This window comes from Tenebrio molitor, chromosome 1 (assembly GCF_963966145.1).
Source record: "Tenebrio molitor chromosome 1, icTenMoli1.1, whole genome shotgun sequence".
NCBI lineage: Eukaryota > Metazoa > Arthropoda > Insecta > Coleoptera > Tenebrionidae > Tenebrio > Tenebrio molitor.
In genome coordinates this window covers 11,110,981-11,123,531 of record NC_091046.1, presented here as the reverse complement: position 1 = coordinate 11,123,531, position 12,551 = coordinate 11,110,981, and the positions used below count along the sequence as shown (strand labels likewise).

At 34.3% G+C, this 12,551-nt stretch overlaps 1 protein-coding gene across 2 annotated transcripts in view; it reads left to right on the top strand.

The window, feature by feature from the left end:
- LOC138133722 (transcription factor SPT20 homolog) overlaps positions 1-12,551 on the top strand; it is a 37,049-nt gene that overhangs the window by 15,801 nt on the left and 8,697 nt on the right. For both annotated transcript variants that reach the window (XM_069051665.1, XM_069051675.1), the window contains exon 3: positions 8,688-8,859. In XM_069051665.1, the coding sequence (XP_068907766.1) occupies positions 8,688-8,859 (172 nt within the window). The remainder of the gene's footprint in view (positions 1-8,687; positions 8,860-12,551) is intronic.

The window sequence follows — 12,551 nt, the reverse complement described above, 5'->3', positions numbered from 1 at the left end:
TGTATATTAGTCATCTTACCCCATAGTGTGGGTAAGATGACGAACATAATGGAGTAAGATGGGGCCTTCATACATAAATCAGAAACAAACTCTCCTTTGCCACCATGATTGAAGCAGTCTTCGTGACACCATTTTTTTTTTCGCTTACTTTGAATAGGACGATTAATAGTTGATAAGGGCTTAATTTCCCAAAGTGAGGTGTTAGATTTTGAGTTTGAGCCGCTAGGGCCTGCTTCTTGAGGAAAATAGTTTGCACTTTATAGATGGAAGTGTTGTAACTCTTGAAGATGATGAAGATGCTTCGTCATTATTATTATTAGATAAAATAATGTATTTAGAGATTCGTCATCTTACCCCGGTCATCTTACCCCACCACACGTTATAGAAATTTTTCAAATTTATATAAAAACCATTCAAAGATTTATACAATTTAAACAGAATACGTTATTGTCACTGATATTATGTAACCTACAACAGAAATCAAATTGTTTTTACTTGTGATTTTCCAATTAAAAAAAAAATACTAAACACAGAGTAAATTTTATAATGAAACATACAGTTCCAAAGAACGGCTTCTAAATAAATAAATGCGAACTGTATCAGAATCTTACCGGCTGATATTAAATCACCTACAAACCTCTAGATGCGAGTGTAAAAAAATGTTTTTAAACTTGTAATGGTTTGTCTGTAGTAATCATTCGTAATCTTACCCCAACTTCCCCTATTAAAGAAATCATAATGAGTCGTTTTTTGTGCCGGTCAGTGTATAATTGATATTTTAATTTATAATTTATTGTTGGCATTACTTACCGCGATGAAGCAATTTGTTAATTCTTGTTTTTGTTTTTAATATTTTCATTTTCAATCAGCCAATTATTAAAATTACTTAATTAAAATGCCATACAAAATCATATCTTGATGTAATTCTTATGACGATGATCACATAAAAACATGAGTATAATTACATATTCAAATCACTCATTCGATTACCTATTAATTTAGACTGGAACAAAGAATAAAAAGAGTAACGATGTCGTTAATCTTGACTAATCATATCTACTTCGCGAACACTTATTAAATTTATGTTTGTTCTATCGGTGTTTTTTAAATTTCACCTCATAGTAGGCGTTGAAGAGTCGATTGTGAATGCACTATGTATACGGGTTACGGATCACGGATCAGCTGTTTAAATCTGACGTTTTAGGTTTTACACGAGTGGTGCGTTCACATCGACTCTTCAACGCCTACTACGAGGTGAAATTTAAAAAAACACCCGATATGAAGTGAATGGAAATTAAGAGCACATTGTGTTTTTATTCTTAACCGTTATGAAGATAAAGAAACTTTGTTGAAATCCTCTTCCGACTCGATTTTAGCTGCTTTTTATAATATAACATTTTATAGCATTCACAATTGTTTGGACACGCACTGTGATTGCAAATAACCAAGTTGGATGCATCATGTATTATTATTATAGTTGCGATTGCGAAAGCACTTGGGGTGCAGCCAACCAAAACCAACGTTCACTATTTTAATTCATTGAGGATGTGACCAGTGGGTATATCTTTTCAATTTTTAGTTTTTTTTTTCATGATCGTCGATAAACATCGCAATAAAAACAAGTTTTTAGGGATAATTATCAAGTGTGCGAGTGCCCAAGGCCCTTATCCACTCAGTATTTGACAATTAATAGATCCGACTCGTCGGTACACGTTCAATTAGACAATCTCAGCTATAGTCGTACGATAATAATAATCTACAATCGGACTCACCTCCTCCTCATTAAGTCATTCAAACGGCAAAGCACAACGATAGACACCTGACACATCTGTCACAAATCAAGGATATACAGTGCCTCACCAGGGGATTTCCTCTCCTCTAACTCGATCATAACGAGGAGCTCCAACCACGGCGTCGTCTTCAGAGCGCTACATTCCGGGCTTGCGTTGCATGTTCTGGTATACTCCGTACGCTGATAGATTGCACGTTTTTTGACAGAAGACAGACACAGAGGCAAGTGTGGCGGGAATTAATCTGCAAGGCTACAACGGTTTGCTACATAACGTGAAACAATTGAGATGGAGATTTTAGTATTTATTTTTCACGGCGTTATGTTTTGGAACTAGAATTTAAAAACGTGCAATCTATCACCGTACGGAGTATAGCACCTGTAATAGCACCAGTATGCAGTTCGGGATGCACAGCCCGCTCGCAGACGGCCAATGCCACCGTGAGAGCGCGATAGCTCCCGTCCATACGTTACTAATGTTCCCTCAGTATCTGGGAACCCGGAATACCTCACAACCTTTTATCAAGCAAAAGTATGATCTGTGCATTTGGTTGCCACCATCGGCCATCCCTAAAAGATGCGCTCGATCATTAGCCAAAGGTGTCCCACCCGAACCTAATTCGGTAGTCAGGAATTATACCATGGTATCTGCCAGAGGTTTTATTGATGGTACTGATTTCATAACCCAGGTTTTCCAAACCTGCTATCACCCAGTTACTAAAACACCAAGTAACTGTTCTCTATCACCGGCTATCACAAGCGTAATTCACTGCACCACTACCAGGCCCGTTTTTAAAATTCGCTTACACAAGTGCTTTAGTAACATTTAGTAAATGTAGGATAATAAAAGATATGATTTAAAAATACCATATCTTCTAGCCGATTTTCAGTTGAATTTGTCGTGTTTAATTGGAAGTAAAAAAAAACAAGTGAAAATACTTTTAAACGAGACGTTTTACGTTATACTTTTAAAATGGCTGTAGATATGCAAAATCTTACGTTTATATGCGTAAGCAATTAAGCATAAATTACTTAAGCGCGTTTTTGTTCGAACTCCTAGGAAGATATCTTTCTCCACGACTTAATAGTCGTGTAAGAGTGAATGCATTCTTGTTGGATATTCAACGAAAGAATGATAGCTATTCCGCACCCAGTGATAGAAAATACTAAAACCCACAGCTGTCGGCCAATCCATCCCTCGTATTTATTTACATTCTATCACCGGCAGATCGCCAGTCGGATGAGTTTGTAAATAATAAGTCGCTCATCGCGTAGCAACCGCTAAACGAGGCACAATTTTAATTGTCAAATATTAAAAGTCAAATTAAATTCAATTTTCAAAGATTGTTTTTTCTTGGTATAGTCGTGGAGAAAGTATAGTCTTTAACTCGCGTATAATGGCTATTGTTCAATTGGACGATTCCACCACTCGCTTACGGCTCGTGTTGGAATTTTCATCCTCTTGAATAATAGCCATCATTATACGCTCGTTGAAGAGTGTACTATTAGACTACCAGAATATGTGGAAAATGTGAAGTAATTAATTACCTTTTAAATTTAGAAACGATTTTAGTGTTAAATACTCAAAAAAATCAAATTTTAAAAATGTATTTTAGACTAGGATAATTCTTTGATCAATCATAACAAATTGATACCTATTAAAATTAATGTACAGTCATGTTCAAATAAATCTGACAACTTCTTTTTTGGGTTTTAAATGTCACTTCGAGCAGTTAATTAACATTTTATTTAAAAAAATATTTTGGTTATATGTAATCAACAATTCAGTTGTCGTTAGTTTATAAAATAGTTAGAGTTTACAAATACAACTGTCCCAGATTTATTTGAACATACTGTACATTTTAGGACGGTTCAAGGTACAGAAGAATTTATTTCAACCAGTGATTTTCATTCTCCAAGTCAACTTATTGAATTTACTAACTTTTGGTAATTAAAGTGATAAAAAAATTAATGGGGTTAATTTAATAATTATAAGTACTAAAGCTATTATCGGTTTATTATGAATGTGCAGCAGAAGTTAACCATTTAATTTGATGTATAGATAATTAAAATCCTCCGATAAATAAGGGAGCTACGGACTCGCCTTCTTTTTTGGTATTATTAAAGTGAAAGTAAAATGATTTTAACTTAAGAAAACATTGAGAATAGTAGTTTATTACGAACGAGTTGAATACAACGTTTTTTTGTTCGACGAGCCCCTTAAAGGCTCCAAATTGCTTCAAATCTTTAAAATTAGCTTGACGTTTCGTTTTGACAAGTTGTGACATTTATCAAAATCCGTTCACACAGGAGAAAATTCTCAAATTCTGACAGTGTCGAACAAAAATAGTTATTTACACACGAACGAGTTGAATACAATGTTTTTTTTTGTTCGACGAGCTCCTTAAAGGCTCCAAATCGCTTATAACCTTTAAAATTAGCTTGACGTTTCGTTTTGACAAGTTGTCACATTTATCAAAATCCGTTCACATAGGAGAAAATTCACAAATTCTGACAGTGTCGAAAAAAAAAATGTTTTTGTATTGTTACTAAAGTAACGTTATCAATAAGCCAGCTTATACTAATTTTATTATAATCACTAAATCATTGTATTTTATTAAATGTCGATGGGAGAATGAAAAGTTTAATACATTACACGCTGCGAAAGCTCTTTCACGTGCTTGGGGTTTTTAAATAACCTCAGCTACGCTTACGCTTCGCCTCGGCCATTTAAAAACACCTCGCACATGAAAGTAAACTTTCGCAGCTTGTAATGTAAATAGGTCTGTTTGGTCTCCATTTCTCAAAATAATTACTACGTTAACCCCATTTAAATATATGTACACCGAGAGTTAAAAATGCACGCACTATATATTTTTAAAATCGTTTAGCATTTCAACCCGTCATATCGTCGTAGAATCAGTAACAATTCCGGACTGTTTTCGTGTAGAGTATGTTAATTAATAACGCCTATTTTCGGATGATGCCCCCTTCGACCTTTAGTGTCCCAAACTGTATTCATTTAAAAGTGAGACAAAAAAAAAACTTTCAAGAAGTGGTTACTAATTTTCATTCAGTTCAACATAATAAACCAAGTTAGCAAAACCGACGTCTCATTTGAATATTCAAGGGTACGAAGAACATTAAGTTTAAAAAAAGTCATTAAAATGACCGTTGCGAGTGGTATACGTGCGTTACCAAGGAGTCGATGAACCAGATAAGTCTGGGGGTTACACGCGAAACCACCCCTATAATCGCAATTAATGTAAATTCACATATGGGTGTTTGTTACGCAACTACATTTATTACGCACATGCTTAGCTATATGTTTTATTGGCGCGCCCAAAATTGGTAATAATTTTATTCAAAAGTATAAGGAATTTAAGAGTAGGATTATTTATAACAAATATCCACGCGATGCTGAACAGCACAAACTTTCTTCGTTAATTGACCAGAAACAACATCATGGGGTTCATCTATTACTAATAGACAACTACCTACACGTTGGTAACGACGAAAACATTGTTTAATAAAAAATAAGATTCCGTTCGTTTTAGGTGCCCTATATTTGTCCAACACAAACAATTAGGGATCCGTATTTAGAACGTTCGTATTAAGAAGCACAGAAGTTCAGAAATAATTAAAGTTTATTCCATGCGAACATCCGCTTCAAATTGATTTACAACTTTTCCTTCCGAGTGTCTCAAAATACAGTTCTACCCTTTACCAAGTTCATTAAGATTGGACACTAAATCCTAACCGCAAACTCTTGTTAAAAATTTTAATTCAGTTAATCCTTACTCTAGAGTGCGAGATATTTTTTCAAGTAGCACTCTAGAATTTGAATTAGGGCTGTTTCAAAGGTGGAAATTAAATTCTTGTTCATGTTACGTTAGACATAATTTTTGCTGTTATTTATACTGTTTCTTAGTAATTAGCTATAATTAATTTAAAAAATTCCGAGCGACAGTTGACGGTCGTAATTGTTAGTGTTCAAATCAATTCAGTTCATTCGATATCTAGATAAAAATCTGAAGAACGTGTTTTTCATCGCTCACAACAATTACACTTTCCCGCTCGAAAATAACGCAATCCATATGGCTCTCCAGGATGTGAGTTTTTTAATGTTACCTTAAATACACGTGTGGCATGTTGAACTTGACGTTGAATAAAATTAACAAACCGTAATCTGACAAACACAGCATGCAATAGTGCATTACATTTTTTACTATTAAATAGCTTGTCACCAAAAAAGTCGTACCGCTCGACTGACAGAAACAAACATGATGAATAATTTAAATCTGCGATATGATCACTAAAGTACAAATTGTTGGGGACATTTCTTAAAATATTACTGAAATTTTTTTCCTCCAACCAGAATTCAACTATAATGCATTCATTTTTGTAATGACGAACTAACTGGAACTTTTTTTTTGTTAGATTTTTTTACGAAATAAATGAAAATTACACAGTTGACAACGATTTAAATTGTCATATTATTGTCACTGCCAAAATGAATGAATTTCCAAAAAGGAGTAAAGCATCAATAAGCAAACAGACGAACCAGCACATTTTAAAGTACGAAAAGTACAAAATTGTAGAAGCAGTGCTGTACAGGCTGCAGTCCCAGAAGTATGTACAAAATTTTAAATTAAGGACAAGGATAAGGCTTATGAGAAACTTTAGCATCCATGACATATCCCCAATTATTGTTAATTTGGTTGAAGATTCCGATTCGGACTTAGAAAACAGCGACGATGACGAGGATGAGTAGCAAAATGGAAAATTATTTCATTGTTAAGTCTGTATGACACGATGCTAAATTTTGTAGAAAATTTGTTAGAAAATGAGAGAGGACCAATGAACGGTCAGGATCTGACAAAGACAGACTATGATCACGATCGTTCATTGGTCCTGTCGAGGGTCTCTCTCATTTTCTAACAAATTTTCTACAAAATTTAGCATCGTGTCAAACAAGCTTCACGTTCAACTGCCTTTTCGTATTTTTTTAGTGGAACTTTGCTTTTTTTTTCAAAATAATTAAACAAATTTAATTTCACAATACTTTGATTGGGACCAGTTTTGACAGAACAAATGACGCGACCTAACTTTTTAAAAGGCCAAATTCCCGGTAAAAAGATGTGTTCACAAGACAAAAGTTACTAAATTCAGTAAATTTAGTTCGTCATTACAAAAATGAATCTACTATACGTAAGTTCATTATTAACAGCGTCCAGCTAAACAGCTAAACAATGAATATTGATTTTTCTTTAATTTATTGCTAGAGCTGTTTATTCGAAATATTATCTATTTACACTATGTTGCCAGTACCACTTTTATTAATACCAAAAAGAAAACAATAAGGCTTAAAAGCTAATCGTAAGGCACAAGTCATCACAGCTCAATTTCTTTAGAATACCTACTTACTGAATTTACGAAATTTAAATGCTGAAATTCATCCATATCGTGATAGTGCATTGTTTGAACTAGTTTGTTGTTTTAAACCAGGAAGTTTGTTTTTAACAGTAGATAAGGCACTCGGTAAAACGAAAATAGAGAGTGCAAATGATGTTCGGAAAATTGTTTTAGTTTTTATCAGAATTCGAAAACACTTTGCCAAGTAAAAATGTAATTCGTTTTCTATTGCCATAAATTTTATTGTCAGCACGCAACGGACTAACAGACTCGTATATCACCATTTTTTTTATATTGTTTAAACTCGTATATCAACATTCTTTATTTTGTTCAAAATCGGTCATGCATTAGACTAGAACATGATGTATGTACACGACAGGTCTTCAAAAACATGACACTGTGACAGTAAGTATGTACAGTCGTCCAAGAACTCTAACCTTACAGTGCACATTAACTTCAACAATGAGGGGATTATTTTTGACATCTCCTGCTGAGAACCATTTGGATCATTTAGTCCAATAGACTACTTTTTAAGGAAAAAAATTACATAAATTGCAAAGTCAAAATTTAATGTATACACCCATCTGATAGCAATAGAGTAAATGATACCGGGGGTAAAAAAGAAAGCAATCTTAGGGTCAGTTTGACAGCTCGAAACGCAAGAGATTGAATGTTGTAGGCTCTATTTTATTGCCTATTCAAATAAATTATTTGCTAAAATGCATTTACGTTGTTTTGTCATAATGAAAAGGCAATGAAAATTTTGCATTTAATTTGGTACTGAAGCTGTCTATTGAATTAGGTTATGTTTTTCAAAGTTTGAGGTTATAAATAGCGTCAATGTCTAGTGCATTGTTGTCAGTTTTACTAGTTTGCAATAGAAGAATAGTCAGACATCGCGGGAAATTCAGCAACATGTTATGTTCCGCATCTCATTTGTCATTTGTTAATTCAAGCATCTACACAATGTAAATTCCTGCTGAAAAAAAGACTAAATCCTCATTTAGATGCAAAATTACAGTCTGATTTTTGTGGACACAATCAATATGATGTCATTTCCATTCCATCACTTAAAATTTCCGTTTGTCATTCATAACAATCGTTTATCTGCCAAAATTGCTTCTTTTCAGTGAGAGCATGGATGTTTTCAGCATCCGATAAAGTGCGTTCGAAATCCGGTGCATCGCAAAATGTGCACGATATTGATTTTCCTCCCAGACTCCGGGTACAAGCACCACTCCTTTTAGTGAAATTTGTAGGTGTAGAACTTCGTTACAAATAATTTAATCAATCTAACGTTGTGATGCAAAACTCTACACCAAAACCAAAAAACAAGGTTTGATTATGCGTATAGTTTCGATAAATTTATTGATCAGTTATTTTCGTTTGTGTATAAATGAGGCAGTTTAGAATTTCTATTGTTAGACTTATATGAGATTTTCACCTGAAAGCAAATAGTTAAGCAATTGATTTCTTTGTTCAGTGGTCGAGGAGCAGTCACGGGAATGTTGAAGGTGGGCAAGAAAGGACTCTACGTGTTCGACAGGAACGGCCAGCATTATCAAGTATCACCACCGTGCGTGTTAGATTTTTATGTACACGAATCTCGCCAACGCACCGGTCTGGGAAAACGATTATTCGAACACATGCTGCAGGTAAGATAAATAATGCCAGTGGTAGGTGTACGCCTTTTGAGTCGCTATCGGTGTATTATTGACCCGAACCGAAAGGTCGAATCTCGATCTGACCAAATCGACCAAGAAATTGAACACTCCTGACGCGTTCGTGACATTGACAACGTGAGGGCGTTATCCATCTAAACGAGTTCGATTTGCAAACCAGTGGGCCGAATTTTTTTCCATATGATAACTCTCCAAGTATAGATTTTTTTTTACACCGACCTGAACCTGTAAGTTAACGGAATAAGTATTTCGTCAAAAAAAAATTCGTGATAGATGTAAAAAGACAAAATGCCGTTTTTCTGTTGAACTGTCTGGGACTGTTATTTTTTTTTCTTTGTGCCCTGTTTAAACCGAAAGGTGTTTCTCATATACAATGGAGGACAAAGATAACAACAAACATTTCTGAATTTTGTTTATTGTAGATTATACAAACAAAAAAGTGATTTCACTGGCTTGACAAACGTCAAATTTTTACGCGATTATTTAATTTAAGGCTTAAATTGCTTTAATATTGTAGCATCAAGCATAGCATAGCAAAATGCGATAACCTTTATAGACATCTATAAGACTTCAATCAATCATTATTCATTATGTAGAGAATGTGTTGAGTTTAAATATTAGCATATTTTTTCCCGCATACAATTGTTTCCTTTAGTCATTCATCCGCTGTAATGGACTCCGCAGTATTGTGCATCAATCTCTGCTTAGATCAGTTCTTATGAACTGGTGGAGAATCTTTTGGAACAGTCAGTACCTTCCCTCGAATAACGGATATTTTAGTCTTGGAATAAGTATTCTCTAAAATATCTTCTTCACACATTCTTGTTGTCTTGTGGAAGTTTTAACCCCTTTACCACAAAAATACACTTTTGCTTTACCTATCATAACTGACGCCCCACCAAAATATGACGGAAGCAGGATGGTGACCTCATTTAATCTTTTGCATTACTTTGACAATTTCTCAAGCATTGTGGGCGTAGACACGGTCATTTTGCTTATTATGAGTACCTACATATTTACAATGTTGAAACGTTTCGTCCAAAAAGATAATTTGGCGGTGTCTATTTGCTACCTACTGCTGTAGCTGATTCTATCTTTATCCTTAGTCCTATTGGTAGTAAATGTCCTGTACTTTTGTAAGGTCCAACTACTAGTCCGGAACAATGTTTCAGCTGACGTAGCCACCCATTTCTCTAGCATGGTGTTTTGCTTAGGAAGTGGGCTTCGACGAATTTGGCTGGATACACTTTCATGACTTTAGCACTATGTAGACGTCATTTACTTGGTTCGTCCTTAACTTGTGCAGTTTATTTGAAGCATTTTGTAGTGCGATATACTCGTACATATAAACTGGCGGTGGCGGCTGTTACTTAACGATTTCAAAATTTGAAAATCTGACCTGGAGATTTATCTGCTTCATATAAAATGGTAACATCGTACCGGTTTTTGATTTTTATTTGTGGCATGCTTATTGTTCGACTCACAACAATGTTTTGACGTTTGTTAATCAGTGTCCGTTTATCTCCCCTATTTAACAGAATTTACGGCATTAAGGCCCATATTCACCAACGCCAGTTAAAGTTAATTGTAGCTTAAAATATACGAAAACGTTGTTGTAACAATAGGTAACTAAGGTAACGAAACATTTTAACCTACAGTTAACTTTAACTGGCGTTGGTGAATACGGGCCTTTATCAATATAATAGTTATTAACGTCATAAGGGCGATATGAAGCAAATAACAGACGCGGCGAGGCGACAGCCGAGATTTTATAAAATCAGTCGAATCTGTTATTTGCGTATCGGCCGTGTGGCGTTCAGTACTTTTAACGATACCACGAACATTTAATATTTGAGGATTCGTAAAGTTTGCTTCTCTTTCATCACTAATACAATTTACGAGTGATCTGTGGCTTAATTGCGTAATATCATAGCAACGGAATATACAGGCTGTTTGATAAAAAACGCCTCAACCCATAACTTTTTTATTTATTACCCGATTTCTATGAACAAAAAAACCAAAGATATGGTTTTCCATGCGCTACAAAACAGGCATAATAGTATATTATGATACAAGTTTATAAGGAAGCCTTTAAAGCACGCGCGACGAGTTTAAGAGCACGACGCGTAGCGGAGTGCTTTTAACGTCGCAAGTGCTTTAAAGGCCCTTATAAACGTGTATCATACGCTATTTTTCATTATACCTGCACTACAATCTAAAAATTATAACAAAAAAAGTAAATTGAAACACCTTTTCCGAAGTAATCTGTGTCATTAATCATTGATATAGAAATGGTCAATTGTTGTTTCGTTGCTATCATAAATTGTGTATCAATGTCTATTTATCATTGTTCAAAATATAGGTGAATTTGTTGTTACCTAAGCAACTCTTAAAGCTTTAGTGTTTTAAAGGCGCTTTTTCGCACGCATTTTAGTGTCAAAAACAGGGATTATGATTCAGGTATAATAAAAATATTTTTTTATTAATTAATAAAAAATAGCGTATGATACACGTTTATAAGGGCCTTTAAAACACTTGCGACGTTAAAAGCACTCCGCTACGCTACACTCCGCTCGTCGTGCGTGCTTTAAAGGCTTCCTTATAAACTTGTATCATAATGTACTATTTTTTTCAGTTAACTATGGACCAAATGATAACTTTCAATACACCATTAGATTCAGAAAAAAAAAACTTACCAGACTGAGCCTAAAAAACTACATGTGCCCATTTAAAAAAAAAAAAAAATTGACTATCCTTAGCTATTGAAGATAACACCAAAAAAATATATTTTTTTTTGTGGTTCACCTTATGAAATTTTTTAAAGTCCCGTGAAAAACAATTATGTGTGTAGATTATCGTTTATGAAGATTTTCTAAAAGACACGGTAATTTACATATCAATAAAAATGCATCAACAGGCCTTCAAACAATATGTGATTGCAGAACATTTGAGAAGTAAACACCCAAACGCTGTTCAAAAATCAAAAAACCATTGTGGTGTAAATAACACACATTTTTCATGACATTTCCTATTACAGTTAGAGACACGGAATTTCGGGCATCACTGTCAATATATGTACTGTCAAAAAATGTAAAATAGACTTTACATTATTAACTTCAATTTTACCGTTTGCGATTGACATGAACAGAAAATAAATTTCAAAATTTGACTTTTGAATATCACGTTGACAATAAAGAGTGATTTACATCGCAATTATTTGAAGTGACAGAAAAATGATGCCCGAAATTCCGTGTACTTATCTGACAGATAGATAAGTCATTTGCACCACAATGGTTTTTCCTAATCTTTCGCTAATTGGTTTTAAACTTGATTTTCCCACCATATTTTTTTATGAATTTTCGGGAATCGGAGTTGACTAATCTTAGCATTGCATTTTTACTGCCTCTCTACGCACTCCTTGACCGAAACTACCATATAATGGAAATATTTTTTTCTTACCATCGTTAAATCAATGTAGACGCACAAAAATGTCATAGTAAAAATACATTCAACTAAATAAATGTACCGACATTTATTTAGTATACCTATACTTCGTCCAGCGAGAGATTGGGAGATTTTAAATTGTAGACTTGTAACCCAACACTACAAAATGCACTAAAATACATTAATTAGAGCATAATTTCAGGGCAAAAATGTTACTGCTT